The sequence below is a fragment of the Anguilla rostrata genome, chromosome 1 (assembly GCF_018555375.3).
Source record: "Anguilla rostrata isolate EN2019 chromosome 1, ASM1855537v3, whole genome shotgun sequence".
Lineage (NCBI taxonomy): Eukaryota > Metazoa > Chordata > Actinopteri > Anguilliformes > Anguillidae > Anguilla > Anguilla rostrata.
The window spans coordinates 19,457,225-19,481,826 of record NC_057933.1 but is presented as its reverse complement, the minus strand read 5'-3'; the positions used below and the strand labels follow the sequence as shown (position 1 = coordinate 19,481,826).

Here is a 24,602-nt window from a genome sequence, read left to right as displayed (position 1 = left end):
ATGTCACAAATAATACTGTTTAAGGAGTAACATTATTATACTGCTATATTGTAAATTTGTGATAACTGGCGCCCATGCAAAGGACATGTCTGGCCAATGGAGCCGTTGCGGTTCTCTTCATGCTTCTGGTAATGCGTCCGATTAGCCTAAGTCTCTCTGCTGGAAAAGCACAGGACGCCAGGCCATATGCTGCCAGTGAAAGGAGGAGTCTGTGGCGTTCCGTGCAAGCTGGCAGGGACGACGGTGAAAAATGAGGGAAACGGCAAATAAAACAGCAACACGTTTGCTGCATTTATTACAGTGTAAAAGTTGTGCAAGGTCATTCAAGGGGACGTGTTAAGGCAGTACCCGATTACAGATTTGTTTCTCTGTTATTCGACTCAAGAAGCCGGGTCTTTAAGCGATCATTATTACCATACAAATAGACAGATCTATTTAACAACCTTCCCTTTATCACAGAACACTTATTCTTTAGTGTTGCGCCTTGAAAGGCATTGAAATGCGGCTCCCTTTTTTTGTGCGGGTGCGTCTGAGGGTTGATAAAGGCCGGGAGCAATAGACGAAGCAAGGCTGACATCTTCTTAAGAGATGATAGGAGAACCAAATCAAATAGGATGGAGCAGTCACTCTCTCCACAGATAGGTAGCTCATTTCTGGTGTCTGCGAGTTTGCATCCCCTGTGACACTCTGCCCGGGAAAGATAGCTCCCTCGGACTCCATTCATTATTTCCCTTCCCTTCCCCCGTAATATTAACATTTTTCCTTTTTGTTTTAAACGGAGCCCTAATTTTTCCTGTTTTGATGAAAATCTTGGGAATTTTAGTTTTGAGAGCTAAAGCCTTAATGACATTTCTTTCTCATTAACGCCAGGCAAGTAAAAATCAATTATTTTCATTGTGAGGCAAAAACGTTGGATTGCAAATGAACAGACGGGGTGTTGCCTTTTGAAACAAAGATGCCTTGGCTGTGGCAGATAAGTGTTTTTTTTCTTTGCTTTTTAGATAAGACAAAGAGACGTGAGGTTAGAATAATACACTTTTCCACCTAAAACTTCCTTAAAAACAAACACTTTCTCACAAAACTCTAATGGTGCAAGCAATGGAGTTGTGTCTGGAAAGGGATTCTGCCAAATGTGGATGATAAAAATGGATATTTGTGAGCACGTCATGCTCCAAACCCACCTTGCTGTCCATCTTCCTTTTATAATTGTAATTATATTTATGGTTAATTGCCACTAGTTTGTTCCTGTCATGCCTCTCTGTGCCTGCACTGGACAGGTGGCTCAATGTGCACGCTATAATGGGACTCCTCACTAAGATAATGAAATATGCAGTATGGAGCTCGTTAGCCCACCCTGAAAGCATATTCAGTTTAGGTGCCATTCTGTATACATGAGCTCAAATTAAAATGAATCAAACAAATATAATGTTATCAACTGAAACCTACCCACATGGCAGATGCATGGATGCCCTTTCAAAACATTAATAATTTCCAAAACATGCCATATGGTTCCAATTGGAGAACCTCTTAATTACTGATTCCTACTAAGTTCTGAAAACATTCTCAACTGCAAGTCAAAACACTGCAAAAAAACATTTCCCATATCACACTTGGAAGAAGAAGTAGTAGAAGAAGAAGAAAACAATAAGACAAATGTATGCATGTAAGAAGCTTCAGTTGATGATGGATGCAGTTTCATCCCAACAGCTTGCTAATTGCGTCATTTTTGGAGAACTTGTTGGTTGGAGATTTGAAGTGTAGCCTACCTGTGCAGCAGCACATTACAGACACCACAGCTAGGTGTATGGCACCATGGAAATCAGTGCTTCACTGAGATTTTAAGTTCTAATTATCTTTTAAACATTTGCTAATTTTATTCAATTTAACAACCGTCCACGATGAGCAATTATATTAATTCTGGTGATTTCTTTGTGGATTACACAAGTCCTGCCATGCCTTTTTCAAGGGCCACCAATAGCAGATCACTAGTGACAGACATATCCCTGCTCTTCTAGAAGGAGCCACAAGAGACCTGGACCGGCCATATGTCAATTACTTTCACAGCTACCCCTGTCTTCTATCTCTCACCATACTATTCAACACTCAAATCACAAGTGTGAAGGAGATACGAGCTTTACTGGAAGAAACCACACACAAGCCGGCACTACAAAAACACATGAAATAGCCCAAATGACTAAGCAAAGTGGAATCCATTTTCAACACGTGTCTAGAATCCCTGATGGACTGCCAAAGCCCCAACAGGACAACGCACTGACAAGGTGGCATCCCGTTAATGCAAGTTGCTGGAGGTGAAGCGTTTTCATGAGTGCCCTCAGTCCTCATCATTAAGGGAGGATTAGGCTGCTGGTGTTGCTTTGTTCTTTTCTGAAGAGATTATTTACACTTCTTAATTAGAAGGCCCACATGTCATAGGGGAAAATAACCTCCATCACCATTTCAAAAACGCGGGCGCCACTTCTCTAATTCCTGGAGATTTTTCTAATTAATCTCTCTTCATAATTAGGGCTGCTGGCTAATTGCCTGGCAATGTCCTTAAATGCCAAGCCTGGGCAGCACAGGCCTACAGTGGCTGGTGAAATGCAGGCCTTCGTCACCTCAATTGGTTCTATGTGCTATTAATGTGACAAAGCTCAGGCAATGGCATGTGGTTATTTATATTAGCGTCCTCTGCTTTCATTATCCAAACACATTGCTGGCAATATTATTGTTAAGGTTCATCTGTTCAGATGGCTGATGAAATGAACTTTCTGGGACCATTCACCTTGTTTACACGCACATTTTATATAAAACTGCTCTGATTAAACTGATGTTAGGTTTTACAGGAGTTTGGGGCATCGGCATTCGACCTCTTTGTGGGTTTTATTGATGTCTGTTTTTGTTTTTTAAAGATACATGTTTTTTTAATAGGAAACATAAACGGCGGGCAGTTTCTGCACATTAAATAAATACTTGGAGTCTGGAAAGTTCCAGTGCAAGACTTGCTTCCCCTACATAAAAATGGTCTTCTTTCCTGTTTAAGAACCTTAATGCTGAAGCAGGCTATGCAAGCCTCGAGTGACACTTCTGATAGATGTCCAACTTGAACTACTTGAAGAGCACTTTGCTATAATGCCCTGTGCATTCTTAACAAATCCCTTTGAAAATTATTTATAAAAATTAACTTCTCTTGCAAAGGGCTCATTGAAAGGAAGAATTACACGAAAGATAAAACACTTTATCGTCAGAGAAAGGCCGGACAATGCTTCTCGAGAACTTGGGGAGATGGAAGAAACAATGAATATTAAGTGCTTTGGAATCTAAAGCCATCCTGCTGGCTAAATTGAAACTGTATATCCTGGGGGGAAAAGGTTTCCAAATTGCTAATTATTGCCCCTGAAAAGGGTCTGTTTCTGATATGTTTGCTTCTGAAAGGCTGGCACTTAATGAAGCAGTGGCTGCTTTTTTATTTTTTTTTATTCCACCAGCTTTCAGTTCTCTCCCCGGACTCCCTCACAGGCCTTGAACAATGAGGGCCCAGGAGCCGTCCTCTCCCAGAGGCCCCAGAAAGAGGAGGCCGGGGGCAGGGTACTGAGGGAGCCGAGCGGAGCACAGAAATATGGAGAGGACAGATAAGGTGGCGGCGGCACGGAGAGCCCCTCTCCCAGGGGCTGAGGGGGAAATTTGCAGTTATTAAGAGGAAGATGAGAGAGATTAAATGGCTTTTGTGCTCGTTTCACTGGGCCTCTTTTTATTTGGCCTGGCTTCATCTCAGAGATGAAAGAAGTTATAAATGACTTTTCTCTCAATACTACCAAGCACCCGCTTTATGGAAACTGCCATTATTTGTGTGTTCAGTTAAATGTGAACACTTATGTGATATCTTTGTTTACGTGCTATGCAGAAACATAACAGGATCGAACTTACATAAAGAATGCAAATATAATCACTTGGTCATCAAAGCCAAACATGAAAGTTGTATTTAATATATCAGAGTGTGTACACACTTGATCCTTTCATCTAGTGGCTACAGTGGATATGTTACCAATTTAATTCATTTTTATTTCAGTCAACATATGTGTATATGTATTAATGTACACTTTAATACTTTATTAATATTAATTGAACTCATAGTTGCATTATCTGGGCTGAATAATTTATAATATCTGTGATAAGCAGAGCATATTGTTACCTAACCTGCTGGGATACACATTTTTTGCTTCATATTCAGTAAACAAAAAATAAACAAATTAAAGCCGCAAGCGGCGTTGGAAGGGGTCCAAGCAGTGGCAGCATCGCGCCCCCTATGGAGCGATTTTAAAATGGCTTTGTCCTCACGATCATACGCCTTCACCCAACATATCTACTGAATATCACGATGATCTTATGATATATTGATGACTTATGGCCATTTTTGAGCTAAGAGACTCTGTCGGATGACTTAGTTACGTCACCATGGATGTGTCCTGGCCGCTTCCCGTCAAGGCCTTTAATATGTCGTAACACTTAGATGGCATGTCGTAACACTTCGATGGTCCGGCGTGTGTGCGTAGCTGCAGTGTTTCTGCGCCGCAACTATAAAAAGCGTCATACTAGTGTTGTCACGATACCGAAATTGTTACTTTGATACTGATACCAGGTTTAGTATTACGATGCTCAATACTGAAATGATACTTGAAATTTAAACGATGCTAAAGCGATACTCGGTACCTAACGATACTGAAATTACCTTAATAGATCAGAAACGTAATGTCCACAAGGGTTGACCTCATTTTCAAATTCATGGTTTATTAACAACCTGGTTCATTAACAACCTTTAAGTTGAAGAGTCTTCAACATATTAATATGCATAGGCCTATAGTGTTACGACACTGAACAATGGAGAAATATGTTAAATATATTTCTGAAATTGAACAGTTGTAAACGAAATAATCTTTAAAACAGGTCTTTCACCTTTAAATAGATTTAAAAACAGCATATTGTAATAACAATACAGCATCTATCTATAATGAAATATTTCCAAATTGGAACACCTATTGCTACTGAAGTGAACTGAATCAAAGCTTGCGCTGTATCAGGGAAGAGAATGCACAAGCGCAGGTCACCTCACTTGGCAACCTTAGTTGCTACTGCCATCTAGCGAAAATTCTGACAAACCACACTTTTCATCCTCTAAATCAGTAATGCGGGAGACACATTTCCCTGGCTTTTACATTTGACGCAGAACTACCGAACGTCGGAAAATTCAAATACGAAACCGTTTTTTTTTTTTTTTTTTTTTTTTTTAAGTACCGAGAAAGTGCTGAAGTTTTGGTATACCGTGCAACACTACGTCAGACACATATTCCAATCCATTGCTCAGCTTAGCAGAGAATGGACATTTCAGAGCGCCACAGAGACAGATAGAATAATAACACATAAATACACATTTCAAATAATAAATACTACATTGAGAAAAAACGAAAAAAAAGAAGACAAATATCAACTCGCGATCTGCGTATTGGGCGCAAAGTAGCCTACCGTTTTATTTATTTAGACATTGGCAGATAAGAAAAAATTCGGTTATGCTGACCTATAAAACGCTATCCCAAAAGCAAAATCAGACATGTTATACATCGTTAGAAAGCTTATACTCTCACCTACTGAATAAATGAATTGTCAAATAGCCAAATCGCACTGGCCCTAAGCAACAGGTGTGGTATTACGCACAGCTGTTTTTGAAGATAGTCGACCCAGTCGTCACATATGCGCATATTTTTCACAAACGGATTGTGCAAGACAATATATGACCACTCAGTCGCAAAAGGGACATCTCTACGCGTAAAACCAATGGTAAGATTCTATATATATTCAATGTTTAGTCCCAGATATTGACTGTAGAATGACGTGGTATTTTTTTTTAAAACTTTGTCTCGTTTATTTCGTTATTCAGTGAGCAGCGTTTTTACTGCTGTATTGGCATATTTTAGGGCTAATGTCGGGTTTATCTTGTTGCTACGGAATATTGCATTACATGACATTACATTACAGGCATTTGGCAGACGCTCTTATCCAGAGCGACGTCCAACAAAATGTATAACCATAACCAGGAATAAGTGTGCCGAAAACCCTAGAGAGAAATAGCGTTCCAAGTGCAGGAAACAACCGCATAGTTCAACTTGGACCCAGTAGGTTAAACTGATTAACGCTAACACAAACAAGAACAGCAACAACGCAGTCTATGAGAACATTCAAGCAATAGTTAAGACGAGTTAAGACTAAGTCACCTACGGAACAACTACCTAGTTACAACCCTAAGCTTACAGTCAATTTAGAGATTAAATTGAGAATACGATTTCTCAGCACAATGACGGATTTAAAGACTAAACGAACTCACCCGATGTTGTCTTCAAATGGACCGTATTATTTATTTAGACATTGGCAGGCTACAGCGTAAAATGCGTCTTTTGTTTATATTCAATATTAGTAATTGCAGCGAGAAACTGCAGCTGTAGGTCGTTATGTTATGGTAGCAACGGAACGAAGCGGACTATATATGTATTAGGCTACCGTCATTGTTTCATAATACCAGCGTGTTTTCGCGCGTTTGCACAGAAACTCAGAACCTATCAATAAAATGGTTTAGCTGTTTCTCAGCATAATGACAGATTCAAAGACTAAACGAACTCACCCGGTACTGTCTTCCAATGCTTCCGACGGTCAGACCGTCCCCTCACTGATAAAAACTAGACCCTATGGCAATAGTTAAGACGAGTTAAATCACCTACGAAACAACTACCTAGTTACAACCCTAAATTTACAGTCGATTTAGAGATTAAATTGAGGATACGATTTACAGCATAAATTGCGTCTTTTGTTTATATTCAATATTAGTAAATGCAGCGAGAAACTGCAGCTGTAGGTCATTATGTTATGATAGCAACGGAACGAAGCGGACAATATATGTATTAGGCTACCGTCATTGTTTCATTAGACCAGCGTGTTTTCGCGCGTTTTCACAGAAACTCACAACCAATAAATAAAATGGTTTAGCTGTTTCTCAGCATAATGACAGATTCAAAGACTAAACGAACTGACCCGATACTGTCTTCAAATGGATCCATGCCAAATAAAAGTAATTATTCATCCTCTCAGAAAGCTTTTACTAAGAAACTTTGGGTAGCCGATCTTAGCATGCACGCTAGGTGGCAGTGTCAGACCGTGCTTTCACTGATAAAAACTAGCGTCGCCATGGTTGTCGCTTGCCGTAAAGAAGTTTACTCGATGTCGTAGTCGTTTGGATTTGGAGCTCCAGCTTTTCCGCACCCCACCTAATGAAAAAGTCCAAATGGTGTGCAAACCATATGGCGGACATAGGTGCTCCCAATAGGAAAGTTGTAGAGCACATTCAGATGCATCAGTCGATTAAGTTTTGTGTTGATCTGACTTACGGTGTGGGAGTTATGACCTTTTAAACTATGATCCTTTGTTATAGCGCCACCATCTGGCCGACATAGGTGATTTTTAGTGCCTGGGTAGTGGGGTGCCATAGGAACCCACCTACCAAATTTGGTTGGTCTACAGCTTATGGTTGCTGAGCCTCAGACATTTTTGAGGAGAAAACTGCCACGCCCCAACTAAAAAGTCTAAATGGCGGGCAAACAATATGGCGGACATAGGTGGGGCCAATGGCAAAGTTGTAGAGCACGTTCAGATGCATAGGTCGATGAAGTTTTGTGTTCATCTAACTTATGGTGTGGGCGTTATGGGCTTTTACGCGTTACCCTTTGTTATAGCGCCACCATCTGGCTGACTTGCGTGCTTTTTAGTGCCTGAGTAGTGGGGGGCCATAGGAACCCACCTGCCAAATTTGGTTGCTCCAGGACTTATGGGTGCTGAGCCTCAGACACTTTTAGCGGAGAAAAATAAGAATAATAATCCTAACAGATACAATAGGGTTCCACCAGCTTCGCTGCTTGGACCCCTAATAATAAATGGTAAAATATAAGATATGGACAAAATCATGAACATTAATAAAACAGTAGTGGAGCTTGCATTCCGTTTAGAAATGTGTAATTGCGAAAAAAAACATACTTATCTCATCTGTATATCAAAGTAATGGCCTTGTACCGCTACGTCCATTTCAAAAGGCAAATCATAAAGAAGCTGTCCGCGGCTGCTGCCAGAGGGGCGGAAATACATAAATTATTTTCACTGCGGGGCGGAAATACGTAAGGTCTTCAGCTACGAAAACAAAACAAGCAGGAACTGCGGCTGGTGAGTTTTGAAATAACAGTAGCAAACGTGGATAACGTTGGTTATTTGGCAGACGGAGGTAGCTAGATGGATCGACGGATTAACTATCCAAGATAGGGCGAGTAATATAAAACGTTATTAGACTGCATGAAATGCAGATGACCAGTGGCTAGAGTAAGTGCTTCCTTATGTTTCGCAAAGCTAACTAGCTTGCTAGCTTACTAGCGAGAATACATCATGTCACTTGAGGTCAGAGAGGATGGAGAAAGATATTAGAACTAATTTGAAATTCAGTTTGTTAACTGATAGCTTGTTTTATCAATTAAATCTACACCGGGTAATACCGCATAGTCTGTAGACTTCAATAATAACGCTAGCCAACGTCAGACTGAAGTGATAACAATGACCCTTACAATCGATAGTGCATTTTCCAAACAGTCCATCTATTATTGTTTATTGGCTCTGCCCAGCAAATGACGTTCTTATTTAAAAAAAAATAACTATTGATTTAGGTGGTAACTGTAGAACGAGAGCCTTATAGATTGTCAATGAGATTGTGTTGTTTTTGGGCCGTTCTTTTAACCCTTCGCTGTGTTGTGTCACTGAAAACAAACACGCCTGACAACATTGTATAAAGCGGCGCCATTGACATAACAGAATCATGGTTAACACCATATTAACTGGCTGGCTATAAACCTAGTATATTCGCTCACTCTCTTTTGCATGATGAAGTATTTCATTATTTCATGCTAAACCGGTTGCAAACTTGCTTAGCTACCGTGAGAGATGCGTGGTAGAGATTGATTGTGAATCGATATTAAAAAAATAACAAGCGACATGTTAATGAAGGTGTCTACCAAAAGATAGAATAGTTAGCGATATCGTGGACAAATATAAAATTATTGCACATTTGTTATGAGGTGGTAGTTTGCACATAGAGTAATGTGTCTTCTGGTGTGAGTTTATCATCTTTAACCAGTTCTCCCTCTTTCAGTGCTGAAAAACATTGGTAAATATGATTGAATCACATTGGGTTTTGTGTGTTCATCACTAACAAAGAGTTTTTTCAAGAAGTATGCTTAATTTTCATTCTCTCCTGTGGCACCCAACACACCTGTCCTCTTTTTTGGCGCACAGTACAATAGTGAGGACACGGAAGTGTCATTCCAGCAGACAGGCCGCACTTATCTGCCTAAACGTGGTCCTGCTCCACATCTCCCCCTGCAGGTGGGCGGGCGGCAGCGCGATGGACGAGTTGGTGCATGACCTGGCGTCGGCGCTGGAGCAGACCTCGGAGCAGAACAAGCTGGAGGAGCTGTGGGAGGAGATGGTGCTGAGCCCGCTGCAGCAGCGCCGGCAGATCCGCCGCAGGCGGGGACGCAAGCGCCGCTGCGACTCCTCCCTCCACCCGCTGGAGCACGGGCGCTGCCTGAGCGAGGCGTCCGAGTCCAGCCTGGACGAGGCGGCCAAGGACTGCCGCGAGAACGCCGCCGCCGCCGCCAACTTCAGCGACTCGGACGACATGATGGTGGCCAAGCGCCGGCCCTCCTTCACCTCCGGCACCGCCTCCCTCAAGACCAAGCAGCACTCGTGGCCCGAGTCGGACTCCTTCACCGAGAACACGCCGGGGCGGCCGCTCCGCCGGCGCCGCAAGGTCAAGCGCATGACCTCGGACGTGATGGTCAGCCTGCAGCAGAAGCTCAAGGTGTCCGAGCTGGACGGCGAGCGCGTGGGCAAGTCGGCCAAGAAGCAGCGGCTGTCCAAGCTGAAGAAGGGGGCGGGGCCCTGGGCGGGCGCCGGCCGCGACGCGGGGGCCGGCGGCGCGGGGCTCATGTCCGAGGAGTGCTGGAAGGACAAGATCATGTTCGAAGCCAAGGACCAGAGAGAGGCCTCGGATGAGAACATGTCCGAATGGTAACGTTGCCTTTTCATCTACTGCGCCGGGGTTTCAGGCAAACCAGCATCCTCCAGTGAACGCACACGATTTTGAGATTAGTTTTGCTACAGTCTTATCTTGGCTTCAAATGAAAAAAGTTGGCAAAGTCCCATGAAAACATTACCTACTTGATATCTACATGTTCTAGTCTTCCAAAAAAAGTGACAAACCCTGAATTCAGTTTAGTTATTCAAACTTGGTGTGCTGTCAGACTAATATGATATGTAAGGAGGCATGCATTTACGTGAAACTGGCATACACAAGACATGGCAATGTGATTGATATATGGTGCCAATTTTCTTTAAACTATCAATGCAAGAGTCTGGCTGCACTCTGAAGTCTTTCGGTTGTCATTATAATAGCACTGCTTCTATGTCTAATAATAATAGAATTCTAATTTCAATTCAGTACTGCAGTATCTTTCATGGATGTCAAAGCACTTGGATTAAAGGGTCGTGACCTGACCTGCACCAATCTGTAGGACTGATGTATTGATGGCTCACAGCTGTTTTGCTCTGGAATGTTTGCTAGGCATCAGGTGAGGTGGAGCAGGAAGAATCTGTTTAAATCAATTACCCTGGCAGATGATTCTGACTAGATTGAGAATTTGGACCAAGGGAAACTCTCTACTGTGATGAGGGTCAAAGGGTCTTTGAATATCAAAATAGAGCAGGACCTCAGTTTAAAATGTCATGAAAAAATAAAAATGGCATCTCAATCAAAAAACCCAAAACAAGCAAAAAAAAAAAAAAAAAAGTCACATTTGCTATGCAGAGGTGTTGTGCAGCGAGCAACAAGGGCTGTATCTATTTTTGGTTTTCATGCCAATATCTGGTTTTAATTACTTAATTAGCCCTAAAATTTGTGCCACCTGACATTTTAGCTACATTTCTTGATACGCACATGAATGACAGCCGAAGACTTCTTGTGTCCCTGTATGAAAACATTTCACTGTGATCTAATCTAAGAGAGAACCAGTGTTGGTGTATACAGCCAATTATCTCATTTAGCCAGAGTAATTGGTGGAAACAAAAACCTGCATACACACCAGCAGCCCTCCTGGACCAGAATTGCCCACCCCTGGGCTAGAGGGAAGACTGCCCCCTACTGGTCCTTCAGTACACCTGCCAGGAGTTTTCCTCAGAGATCTCCCATTTATCAGTGCATACTGGGCTTCACCCCAAATCTGCTGACTGCAGCTCCAGCCAAAAGTAGTCACAAGTTCTGCCTCCAGTGTGCACAACTGAGCCAAGAAACCATTTCCCCTCTCTCTGTTGTGTTTGAGCAACACATTATCTAAGACTGAGCCACAGGTTGTAACCTGGCATGCATCATTACTTGACATGAATCATCAATATCTTGGGCGCTCTCTTAAATGCTAATTAATTTCTGATGCTCGGTTAACTACTTAGAAACCCCCCTGTCTGTTTAAGTTACCCAGTCGGCTCAGCCCCTGGTATAAAAGTCATGGACATAACCAGACATGTACTGAGGCAATTAAACAAGAAGGCATGAAATTATCTACACAGGCCACCTAAATCTTATTGTCAATATGCAATATGGCTCCATTTATTACAAGGCATATAACATTGGCTCTACTTACCTCGTAGCATCTGACTGACATTAAAAATGAATGATTTTATCTTCTTGTATTCATCTTCTCAGCGGAGCTATTCAATAAGAAGGAAAATATAAAAGAATGGCCTTAAGGCACCAGTCGGTCTCATTATTTCCTTTTCAGAGACATTGTGATAAATAATCACTTTTTGAGCCTTATTGATTGGTTCTGAAATGAAGTTCAGTTTCGCACGTCCCGGATAATTAGGGTTTTGCGCTCCGCGAATCGGTGCGCGTCTGTTCCTGGCGTCCTGGTAGCCAGCGGGGGACGCATTCCGCGCGACGGTCGCCACGTTAGCGGGAAAGACCACTTGTCCTTAGCGCACCGCGGATCTGTGTATCCCGCTCCAAGGGGGTACGCCGCAGTCACTGTTCATCACTAGAACGAGGTGTCACCGTAATTGCAATGGTAATTACCTCTGTGCTAAATGGGGATGTATAGTGTGTTTTTTATTACAACACGCTGCAGTGCTGTTCATTTAATGCTGTATATCCAGCTTTGTTAGGGGAAATCGGAAAGATACGGACGTTTAATAATACGAGAAGCTGTGATGATCGTAATCACAGTTGGCTTCTGGGAACTAAATGAACCGTACACGTTGGTCCAGTGCACGTTAGCATTGGACCAATGAGTTCTTTTGTAGGAGCTACACTTCCTAATCGACCTCCAGAAGAGAATGCCTTGAGCCATTAATCCATTCCATTTCTGATGACAATGGAAAGTTCCATTTTTTCTTTATAAAAAATACCTAATTTGTTATTTATTTATTTCTATGTCATTTTAGTTTGTGGGGTTTTTTGTTCAAAGGAAGAGTGGTACACTCCTACCTGATACAACCTCAGAAGTTTATGTAATTTAGTGTGTTTTATGAGGGCAGAACCTCTGAAGGCCATGCCAAGTTTTCTTGCAGGTGGCACGACGTCTTGCCACATTAGGAAACATCTGGCAACCTGAAACAACTTTTCCATTGTGTGTTTCGTGTGTCAAAAGGCTGGAGTTCCCTCTACAGAGCGTGGTACAATCCTTGGTCCCAGATCCCCCCCTCCCCCCCCCCCGACATCCCCCCTCTACATACCTTCCGGTGCTGTGGCATGTTCTCCTTGATGATCTTATTATCTCTCGGACCATTTAAGGAACAAAAGCGGGGGGAAAAAAGAGAAAGAAAACCGGTCTACTGTAACCAACGATGGGGAGACAGAAGGCTGTACATCTTCTGGTTTAATTTGTGCTGACCTCTGTGGCCCCTCAACGACACTTGTTTTCTTATTTTATGGAAAAATCAATACCCGTTCTGACAGAAAAGAGCTCCAGAGAAGAAATAAATGGAAACGGCGTAGCGCGCTGTCAATCATTTTTCACTTACAAAACGCTACATTTTAAATGCTCCCCGGCCCGCGCGGCCGCCGCCGCAGAATCACTGGGTTAAGTCCTCGCGGAGCTAAAAAAGAAATAGTGCGCTAAAGCAGAGGGGGGGGGGGGGGGGCTGTTGACGTGGTAATGTAGTTGTGTTTAGACTTCAGGAATGCTGTGATCGGTTCGGCCTTTCCCGCTTTGAAGCCGATCGGTCTGCGTTTCTTTCTTAGAACGCCTCCTAATCGCCGAAATGCAAACGGCCCCCGTTCCTTCCGTTAACCCCCGCCTATTATGCGGCTAACCTTTTAAACGCCTCTGGCCTCAAGGTCGAGGTGCGTGCGCGGACGGGCCTCCCTTCGTGCCAAGCCAAGTGCGCAGCGAGCAGATGCTGGCGGCTCCAGCTGGGCTCCGCGTCCTTGATTGGGCCCGCGCAGGCCCGGCGGCGGCCTGCCGTTCGGCTCGGGTACGAGCGGGGGGCTCACCTGTGGCGGAGACACAGAGAGAGCAGGTCCTCTCCCCCTCCGCGTCGCCGTGGGCGACGACGGCCCTTCCAACCCCGAAAAAGCCGCTCTGCTCGTACACCTTTCTCCCTGTCTCCCTGCCAACTCCCGTTTTTTTCTTCCGCCCCTTACTCCCCCCCTCTCCCCTGCACTCTTTACTTTGTAATTTGGAAACTATGTTAGTTTGGGGAAAATCTGAGTGCTGAAGTTCATTTAGTAAAGCTCTGAGACTAATCCAATTACCGGAGCTCGGGGAGGGTTGGAATAGCCTTTTAATCAGGGGCACCCATGGAAGTGGGCCTGGATTTCGGCTGGGCTGGCTTGTTTGAAGAAAACTGCATCTCCTTTGTTATCGGCGCCTTGCCACCCCCCGTCCCGTCCCGTCCCGTCCCCCCCCCCCCCTCGGTTCCCCGCGACCTCTTTATTCTGAGGCTCGAATGAGCGGAGGTTCGGTAAATCGCCCGATAATCCTGCCGTGGCTTAATCTCGCTCCCAGGGGCGCGGGATTATATTCCCGCCGAGCGGTCGTCATCCGGGCCCGGCGTGCGGTTCACCTCTCGGGCTCGGACCGCGCCGCCGCCCGCTCGCTCGGATAATCGCCAATCGCAGGGAGGTCTGTCTCCTGTCAGCTGGGATGCCGTCCTGTTTGCTCAAGCCCAGATCAGCCCGCTGAATTCACCGATGAATTTCTCATCAGTGGGGTAATGTTTAATATGGTCTGTGGCATGGTTACACTATTATAGCCGGTCCAAAAATAGCACAGGTTGTCAAAAGCAATTAAGTATTTAGGCTTGCACTCAAAAAGTAATTGCAGTCTTATTTATTTGATATGACATGAATACAGCATTTTTTATGCAACAGAATAGCTGTATTATATATGTCAGATAAAAGCAAATCTTAAAAGCAAGTATTTTTCTAAAAAATTCTATCTCTGCATGATTATCTTTGTCATCTGTATTAGGCTTTATAAAAATAGGATGTAGGTGGTTTATTCAATTTAATTTTTATTAAAAAAAATTTTTTGCTTAATTTTAGTTTGCAAGAAACGATTTAAATTCCATTGAATGTATTTATAGCATCAAACAACACTTTTTAGTGTCATGTAATGCATGCCAGTTCGGGAAAATTGGCTGCCAGGCTTTCAAAGAGAGGTTCAGGCAGACAAAGAGAAAAGTTTATCGACTGTTAAAGACTCACAGGAAAATTGCTTGTTTCAATTATTCACCGCATTCATTAGACCGAGCTTAATGGAATCGGTTTCACGTTGGCAGAGAGTCGCTGTCACCAGCATCACGCTGCACCTTTAAGATGGATTAATAATTCATTTGTGTCTCTAATTAATTGTTTATACCTATTATTCGTTTTCAAACATAGCGCAAGCGCTCCCTAAGAGATCCGCACACATTTCTCAACAAAGAAACACCTCGGGAAAGCTGTAGGGTAGGTTGTACGTGTGCGCTGGCTAGTCTCTCCCCAGAAAGCAGTGCATCAGATTCCATGTTACTTGACGTTACTTGTTACTTCTTTTGACTAACAGTAACATTGCGCAGAAAGTATATTGTGGCAGTAGTTTTTACATGGAAAAAACTGAATTCTGAATGTGTCTAGAAGCCCCCCCCCCCAAAAAAAAAAAAATATAATAAATAAAATACACAAAACGCAAAACCAATTTGAGCAAGAGAAATGCGGGCTTGAGGCAGGAACAGCAGTGTGTAGCGGGGGCGATTAGCGCTCGTCGTATGAAGCGTGTGTGCTGGGCGGCGTGTTGGACGCTCTCTTCCTGCCTAATAGGGCTTTATAAAGGGAGCGGTGTGTTAGCGAGCCTCCAGACAAGCCGCCCCCCGCTTCCAGAGGTGGGCGGACAGCTGAGCGGTGTCCGGGGGGCGGGGCAGCGGGAAGGGAGTGGGAGGGAGGGGGGTGGGGTGGGGGGTGGGGGCGTCTCCCAGCTGACTCCCTGGAGACTTGCTGTGCCTGTCTTAGCCCTTTTCACATCTGCTTCTCAGGGGCAAGGGGGGCGACAGCGTGGAACCATCTGGCGGGGGGGGGGGGTGGGGTTCGGAGGTGGTGGTGGTGGCGGCGGTATGGGGGGTGGGGGGTTAACGCAGGCTGGCGGTCTGAGCCTCACGTCACCAGCATGCTCGGGCAATATGGCGATGCAACGCGTTAGCGCACATCTGACCTATCAGATGCGCTCTTGTTTTTTTTCCATCGCGGTCAACAAGGTCAGTACCATAAACCAGGAGGCGGGCTGCAGTGTGTCCAGGAATGTACATACAGTTGCATCGCAACAAGATGATAAACACTGAACACTCAGCTGTAATCTGAGGGCAAGTTCTTAATGCGCTAGAAATCGGATGCAGTTGTCCAGCTAAATTAAATTTGCAGAATTTAAGGGATATTAAATCAGTAAATGAGCGGCTATTGCTAATTCTTCAAGCAAATGTGCATGACAGCAGAAATATAACAATCTGAAGTCGCTAAGTGGCTTGAAAAGTAATTTAAACCACTTGACAGCAGACTCTTGTAAAAATTACTGTTTTGTTGCTCGATGATGGTTATCAATGCAAAACTGGCTTCTGTGAATGCTTTGTGGCACTGCTACCTCGCTACATTGAACATTAATGATGCGATGTACAGGTCGGTAGAATCTTAACACAGGTTCTGATTTACAATGCAAATCTTAGCGCGACTTCTGATTTACAATGCTAACAGTGTTAGAGTGCTGTCCTACAAGTGTTTTGGAGCAGCTTCATTAAAGGTGGATTTAGTTCGCAGGTGAGAGTATATAATCTAAAGTATAACATATTGTAGTATTCACATAAGTTATATAAATGATATAGTTTTTCACCTCTTTTTCTTCTGATTCCTTGGGAATGGTGGTTTCCTCCAGTATGGTACAGCATTGGTGTTGCTGTACAAGCTTTTAAAAGTATAGTGGATTGAATGAACTTGGTTAATTCTGAACATAGAAAGTATTTAAAAAAATTTAATTCACATTCATTTCCAGTACTTTTGCTTCTATAGTTTGACTCCCACTGCTGTGCGGATATTTTAAAATTCATGGGCTTTTACTTGACTAAGTTAAGTTGGCGTACTCATATTGTGCTGAATTATGGGTTACAAACTGGGCGTGCATAAAAAATGCTGCTGGAATCAAATCTGTGCATTAACAACATAAAAATATTACAAATATTAACTGAATAATTTCATAAAGTAGGGATCGCTTATGAAAGACCTATAAACTCCCTTTTGAAATAAAGTTTTACAGAGGAAGTGAGGATAACAGACCTCCCTCAGATTCTTGCAAGCTCTGGCATGAAAATAAGTTTTCTAATACCCATCTCTCCTGGTGTAGAGAAGTCATCCTCTCTGCTTCTCTACTTGTGAGTGAAGTTGACTTTTTTGAAAAGTCCTCCTGGAGCAGATACACTTCAGTTTGTTTTGTCCCAGAAGCCCCCTTTTTTCTCCCTCTGTGCGTGGGGGGGGGGGGAACACACTTTTCTCTTTTGCCAGTATGGCTGGTGTGCGCTCTGGTAACTGTTAACTTGCAGTTTGTCGCGGCTTCTCAATACCGTCCTAAACTACCTCAGTACTATAGAGGAAGCACCCAGGGGAAAGTCACTCTCTCTTATTCTCATTCACCCAGCAGGCAGGGGATCCTCAAACGTCTCCGCTCCGCCAAGCGGTGTGTCCATCAAAAGCGCGCGCGACGTCAGCCGTCGATCGCCTCAGAACGCGATCCGCGTGCGCCAGGGACAAAAACCCTGATGCAAGAATGTCGGAGGAGGAAGCTTATTTGCCTTATTTTTAAAAGTCTCGCTGTGTGTTAGGTAGATGGTTCCCCCTCCCCAACCTCAGTTGTGGGGTAGTATTTGCCATTGAGCGAGTGTAAGCAGGGAGCCTGGTGTCACTGTGAGGCTCCCCCCCCCCCCCAGGCAGAGAGAGGGTGGAGGATGGGGGACAGGGGATGGGGGGATGGGGGTGGTGGGGTTGCCAGCTTGAAACATCCTCTGGAACAGATGCTGTCCAGTTGTCGTGTGGTGGGGACCGGGGCGGGGGGCACGTCCGCGGGCCCCCGCTCAGCGGCCGGCTCGCAGCAGCATAAGGAGGGACGGCGAAGGAAATCTGTCTCGCCCCTGACGTCTGCCGAAACAGGACGTGGATTAGATTGGACCTGACAGCAGCGGAGATTCAATTAGGCCTGGGAACGTCGCTCGGAAGCTTCGATCCCAGCTCCATTCATGCTCCTGTGTTTGTGTCTGAGACCTGCGTGCTGCGGCCCGTGCCTAGTCCGTTATCTGTACTTGAGTCTGCTGAACACGTCCTTTGGCAGAAAGACGTCTGGCCAAGAAGCACAAATGTCTGTTTTTTTCCCCCGCAGTAGAGCGGTTTTTATGGAGTGAAAAGATGGGCGTTTTATTGAGTTATTTCTTACCCATATTCCCACAAATTATCCACTCTGCCTCCTTTGTAGATCACGGTACCAGAAATTGCTCTCTAACCTTTATTTTTTGCATGCTTTTGAAAAGGTCACAGCCATGAAACTGTAATTTTGTGTCATGTGAAGGTGTAAATCATTTGACCGATAATTGACGGGGCTGAAATGTATTTCAAAATACTTTTTTTTTTTTTTTTTGCTTTGAGAGAAAGACTTGTGGTCTGAATTCAGGAGGATCCTAACCAGAAATGAAAAGACTAATTTTATTTTTTCTTATTTTAGTGAAACCAGCAGTGTATGTAGCAGTGATCCCGGGCTTTTCACAAACGACGAGGGGAGGCAAGGTAACTATGACTGAATAGTTTCGTACAAGAAATCAAAGTCCCATCTCATACTGTATGATAATAAGTAATTTTAGGGTACTAAATGAGTGTAGACTTTAGTTCATTTTTCATTCAAATGTAATTATTTCTGCTGAGCATTACATTGTGCTACACTTACATTACATGCAATCTACAGAACATGATGTATCAGTGAACATAAATGGCAAAAATATATCACTGGAATTTTCTACATGTTTGTTTTTGATTTCATTGATATGTTTTTTTTTTTAGATTTTAAGTATACCATACACAGATGTTAAAATAGAGCATGGGTAACAGAAAAGAAGACATTGCGTGGCTTTTGTGAGAAAGAAAAAACAGATAATGGATAACATGTAATATGCTCCCTAATTTGAAAACAGAATTCAATTAGCTGATCCGTGAAACCATTTTAAATGCAAAAAATGCAAATGAACACAATTCAATTATAGTGTTAAACAGTCTGATCCCTGTGTTTTTTTCCTAATGTGTTCTCAATGAAGACTGCTAACGAGCTAACACTTTGTAAATAATAAGCCACTACACCAGTCATCACAGTTGAGAATGACAGTTATTGGGGGGTGGGGGGGTCGGAGGAGGGGGGGGGGGCGTGCTTCTGCAGGGCGCTCTGTGTTCTCGGGATAGAGGGCCGGTGGGCGCCGCTCTCTGAAAGGGGCGAGGCGCGGAGGTTTTTTGGTACAATGGGAGGGTGTAAGCGGGATCCAGACGGCCCTAATGAGGGGTTGTCAGGTTGTGTTAATGAGCGCTGAAGGCTCGGCTAATCTCATTAGCCGTAGCGGCGCCAGGCAAGCTCTGATTTAACAGTTGTCACTACACCTTGACTGTGAGAGGCATGGCCTGCCCGCCCGGGTGACTGACAGGTCTGCGGAGAGGACGTCTTCGGGGAACGGGGGGCGTGCGGTGGCAAAGCGGGGGGTGGGGTAGGGGTGTGGCGGGACAGAGGAGGCTTTTCGTTGGGTCTCGGTAACGCCGCAGAGCCAGATACAGCTACGAGCCTCCGTTTCAGAACTGCAGTAGTATACACTTTGGGGAGATTGAATGTACCTTTTTGGTCCGTGCTGGTCCGTGCTGTACAGCACAGGAAATTCAGCCTTCTTTTGACAGGTTGCTGTATGGCTGGAGCAGCCTTCCCTTCGGTGTGGAAGGCCTCCGAACGCGACCCCGCTGGCATCTAGGAGCCTTCCGCGTGACCTCGGAGGTGCTCTGCGTCTCCGAGCTGGCAGCTGCGCATGTAAATAGAGCTTACTTTCTAAAAATCGCTGGCTTTTTACGACCCGGGTAGTGGCGCGTTAAATGATGCATCACGGATAACAGATGGCCTCGCCGAGGAGCTGAGAAATGTGCGCGCTCACCCGGCCTCCGATGGCGCTCCTTTGTGTGGATGAAGCGCTCTTAGCAGTAGCAGCGCGGAGATACTCCGCTTGTCCACAGGCATCGTTTAAAAGCGCACGCTGCAAGCCCATTGGTCTAAATAATACACGGATGGGCCAATCTTATCGTAGGTGTCTACTACAAGCCTGCTCAGATTATATATAAAAATTAGTGTGTCTGTCTGTGTCCAGACCGATTACGCGGACTCTCTGGACACAATAAAAGAATCGAGATTTGAATGCACAGATTTACATGGCAGTGAGTAAAACCAGGTTTGGGGTCAGCGGGGTCCCAGAATGTTTGGTGTTATTTGAGGTCCGTCACCTTCATGTGGCCTTTGTGTTGTACAAAGTAGCTCAGACAGAAACTGAAGGAGACGCAGTTGAATGGCTTTTTCAGTTACTGCCGTTTGTGCCGTTGGAAGCCAGTCCCATTTGGAGCTGTAAATCTTAACGGTCGGCGGAGGTCTTGTAACTCGCTCTTTTGGGGAAGCGTTAATTCACAGGGCCCCCGCTCCTGCGTTCATAAACGCTCTGCCCTCTGTGGGAGGCCTGTGGTCTGCTGGGACAGAGGGAGGTTGGGGCGGGGTGGGTTTTGGGGGGGGTGGGGGGTGGGGGGGAAGTGTCTCGCTCACGTTTGGGCTGTGTCTGATCGCAGGCGACGACGAGCAGAGCGACTGGTTCTTCGAGGGCGAGTGCGGCCCGGGCATGGGGGTCCCCGGCCTGCTCTCGGGCTGGGACGCCGACGCTCAGCCCGAGCTGGAGGTGCTGGAGTCGGGCCTGGACAAGCTCTCCTCCCCCACCTTCCTGCAGCCGGCCCGGCCCTCCCAGAGAGGTGAGCTCTCCCCCGCCGAGAAAAAACCCCGACTCCATACTCGCCACTTCAACTCATGTCCGCGGCAGTTTTGTGATTAACAATCAGCATACTGAAGCCCTCCCACACAAAAGGTTATGATTCCAGCGACAGCAAACTTCCAGTCTCACTGACTGCCTGATTGGTGGTAATTTTGAAGTTGTCTGTAATGTAGGCAACCAAATATAGCATTAATCAGCATCTGGAGACCTGGCCCCTAAATGTTTGCAATCAAAACCCTCACCTCGGTGCGTTTCGGAGAGAACATTTCACTTGCTTGCAAAAGCAAAAACTGAAAGCGTTGTTGCCCGATTGGTCAATGTAAGGTAACTGGTCACAGTATATCATAAGTACAGTAAATCCAGTGCAAAATAGAAGCTAGTCATATTTAACTGTGGTGGCTATTGGTGTAATTTGCGTGGGAAGCCTTCCTTTGGCCTCCACATGCATTGTCTCTGTTACAGTAACTGAGCGCCGTCTCCCCTTCACAGGGTACCACGCCCGTCTGAACCGCCTGCCCGGAGTGGCCGCCCGCTGCATCAGGAAGGGCAGGAGGAGGCTACCTGGCAAGGTGAGGGGGCACAGCGGGTACTCGCCAGCCTTCACCCACCTCAGACCCCAGTGACTGTGCCAGTCAAACCAAATCTGAACCTGTGCCCTGGGTTTCCCTTTCGTATTAGACAGTACACCTGTCTGATCCACCCAGCATGTACTGACCTGACTATGTCCTGTACAAACTAAGTGACCAAAGACATCCGTGACAAAACCTGCCTTATAGCTTCATATTGAACATAGCACAAATTAAAAGTTTCTATTTAATTTGAATTTATTTGATTTAATTTTTATTCAAAAGTTAACTTTTTGCTAGTTCTGAACAGTATTGCTGCATTTTTTCCATTTAGAGTGCATTGAAACAGAACTCTAAAATGTTTGCTGTCTTCACTGGTGTACTTGCTGCCTGTCAGGCGGGTGTGTGTATGCAGTCCATAGGGCGAGACTCAAACCTTGTGCAAATCGCTTTGGTTTAATTCCACACCACGGCCCTTTAAGCACCGTCATCCTTTCTCTGTCTGTCGCCCTCTGATTTCTCCCATCTGAATAAAGCAAAGAATACAAAAAGGGGATCGTCCGCTCTCCTGTAAAATATAGAATTCAAGAGTGAATCGTTATTGATATGAATTCGGTGCGGCCTTTCTCAAGGGAAACCGGTCAGCTGTAAATGAAAATGAACTTTACAGATTTCCGACTGCTTTCACAGACCTGTGAAGCAGGCCTGTGCCTTTTCGACATCCAGTGATAGTCTCTGAAACCTGTTCCGCTATATCGATCGTCCATTGAAGCGCATTGTTTTTCAGGACAGTAGCATGGCGTCCATGTCTGTGGAGAGGATGAAGCATTTCTCCCAGGACCCCTACCAGAAAGAGTAAGAGCTCCTGTCCCTCTCTTACTGTGCTGCATCAGTTTTAACTATGTGGGACCATGTTACCTTATGTAGTCCTGAAAATGCTTTTTCAAAATATCACTCCTGTTTAATTTAATGTTGAGCTGAATGTGTTTTGTGTGCTGTGCACGGCATTCAGATGTCAATAGAGGAATGAGTTCAGATGGGCCTCGGCCGGCATTCAGGTTTTGGGGCTGATGGGAAAAAACTTTTATTGATTTTCTCAGTTTTTGGCTGCCATCAATCGGGAAACGAGACTGGCATCAGGTAAGATACCTATCGGTCGACCACTGACACCACATTACTGAAAAAATGAGCCCAGATATCGGTTTGGGTTTTGAGTACTATCTGTGGGGGGATACATTTGTTTCTACACAGAGCAATATCTATCAAACCGTATTTAGCGTTTGCAGTTGTTAACTAGCTTTCTGAATCACAACTTGCGTTTTTGACTGATCAAGTTTAGTTTTACCAGAGCTTCTTGGTCAGTGTGAAATCAAGCCCGTTTTGACTTGACCCTTTCTGGTTTTCTTGAACCCACTGAATATGTGCAAATCTGGATCAGATTTGCACACAAAAAAAAATATATATATATTTTATTTAGTTTTTATGTATGGAATTAGTTGCCTCTTGCCATTTAGATCTGTCCCAGCTTCCTTTAAAGTCTGCATCAGTGAACTTAATTTAAGGTATAAAGTAAAATCGTGACTTGCAGGTAGCCTCAAAGAGCTAGAATGTACGATGCAGAAAATCTTTGGGTCAGGTCACAAGGGGTCAGATTTTACAAATGGTGCGGCTTTCCTTTGACCTCTGTGTGTGTCTTCCAGTTCAACCCCCTGTCTCCTCTCTACCCGATGGACATGGTGTGCGACAGCTCCCATCGAAGGTGCTCGTCCTCCATCTGCAAAAACAGGTACATGTGTGGTGCTGTCGGACTTTTGGATAGAAGCACAGACACACACACACACGCACACACACACAGACTCATGCACACACACCTGCGGTGCCCTCCGCCATTTCGTATGGAGCGCGCTAGGCTCCCCTGTGTCACCGATTCAATTGCCTGCGTCACGTGACTCCTCCAGAACATCATGCATGGCGAAGGACGTTTGAAATTGTTTATATGGGGAGCCGTCCTTCAGGAGGAGTCGAGGTCACGCGTCTGGCCACCGGCGTCGTCAGTTTCCCTCCGAAAAAAGGGACAGAGCTCAACATTTCCTTTGTTGATATTCCGCGGAACTCCTTGCGTCTGTCGCCACTTACTCCCGTTCTCTTTTCGCCTGTCTTCTGACCTGGCCGGCCGGCTGTGCCTAGGGTTCGGGTTAGGTTGCTAGGGAACCTAGCTTGTAATCAGAATGTTACAGAATACCATCGTAGGTTGGGTTTCTGCTGGTGTTCACTTGAGCTGGGTATATCCCCTGAAATCTGTTGAGTAAATAATCTACTGTATAAATTTTATGTTAAATATGCTCGCCTAATATTATCTGTTCATAATTCATGTTACTAATGTCAGATTTTTTTGTCACTGAATTAGAGCGATATGTAACAAAATATATTTTGTTAGAACATCAGTGATCCTTATGTATTTTACAAAATCTTTAAATCTGGAGAAGATGCTTGCTTCCAAACTTTAGTCTCCAACTTTAGGGTAAATTCTTATAAATGCCACATAAACTGTTTTTGTCTATTATTATGTTCTTTCTTTCCAGTTTAAATATATTTTAGTAACTACATACTGGATCATTGTTGGCTAGAGTGTGCATCAGATATAATTTTTAGGTTTCCAAAAAAATTTTTTGCTACCATTTTCCTGTGTTAAAAAGCCAAGTATCTGGCTATGTTTTTTTTTAAGCTGGTGCATTTTTTTGTGCCCTTTTCACTTATAAGACGTCACTCACAGTATACAGAAGCATACAGTTTGGCGCTGACTGAGCTAATCAAAGCTGGTCTCAGCTTCATTTGTCTTGCTATTGAAGCTCAATATATTGACGCAAGACCTCATTGTAAAACCTACTCATCGGACCGCTCGTGGTGCTTGAGTTCCTGTCCTCCAAGCGACATGTCACTCAAAAAGGTTTTCACCAGCAGGCCGAACGATTCAGGGCGAGAAAGGTGCCTTGTTCCTTCAGGTGGCGGGGATTCAAAAACGTCTCCCCGTTGTTCTGCATAGCATGTACCCATGACAGATGTGACCTAGCCCCATGGGTACTCGGGTACTGTGGAGCTAGACTGGACCATCTACATCGGCTCCATCTTGGGGCTGGTCTTTGATTCCAAGAGAGATGATGTCACAGAAGGTTCCAATAAGGAGGTGGGCACAGGGCTGTTGCCGGGATACCTGCTTAGTCTCCATCGCTGCCCTCTGAGCTCACGCACGCAGTAGCTCTTCCGCACCACGAGGAACCAACCTCATATCAAACTGTCGGATGTCTGGACTCATTAAACCAAAATGATATCTTGTTTGAATCTTAGTTAATG

At 44.6% G+C, this 24,602-nt stretch overlaps 1 protein-coding gene across 2 annotated transcripts in view; it reads left to right on the top strand.

Annotated features, from left to right (window-relative positions):
- Nucleotides 1-8,151: 8,151 nt before the first annotated feature.
- LOC135251025 (G patch domain-containing protein 2-like) overlaps nt 8,152-24,602 on the top strand; it is a 36,755-nt gene continuing 20,304 nt past the window's right edge. The window contains exons 1-8 of one of the 2 annotated variants that reach the window (XM_064327976.1): nt 8,152-8,253; nt 9,460-10,146; nt 18,360-18,421; nt 20,489-20,665; nt 21,175-21,254; nt 22,039-22,106; nt 22,352-22,391; nt 22,952-23,037. In XM_064327976.1, coding sequence (XP_064184046.1) covers nt 9,479-10,146; nt 18,360-18,421; nt 20,489-20,665; nt 21,175-21,254; nt 22,039-22,106; nt 22,352-22,391; nt 22,952-23,037 — 1,181 coding nt within the window. In that variant the 5' untranslated portion in view covers nt 8,152-8,253; nt 9,460-9,478. The other variant, XM_064327985.1, reaches the window with a different exon arrangement.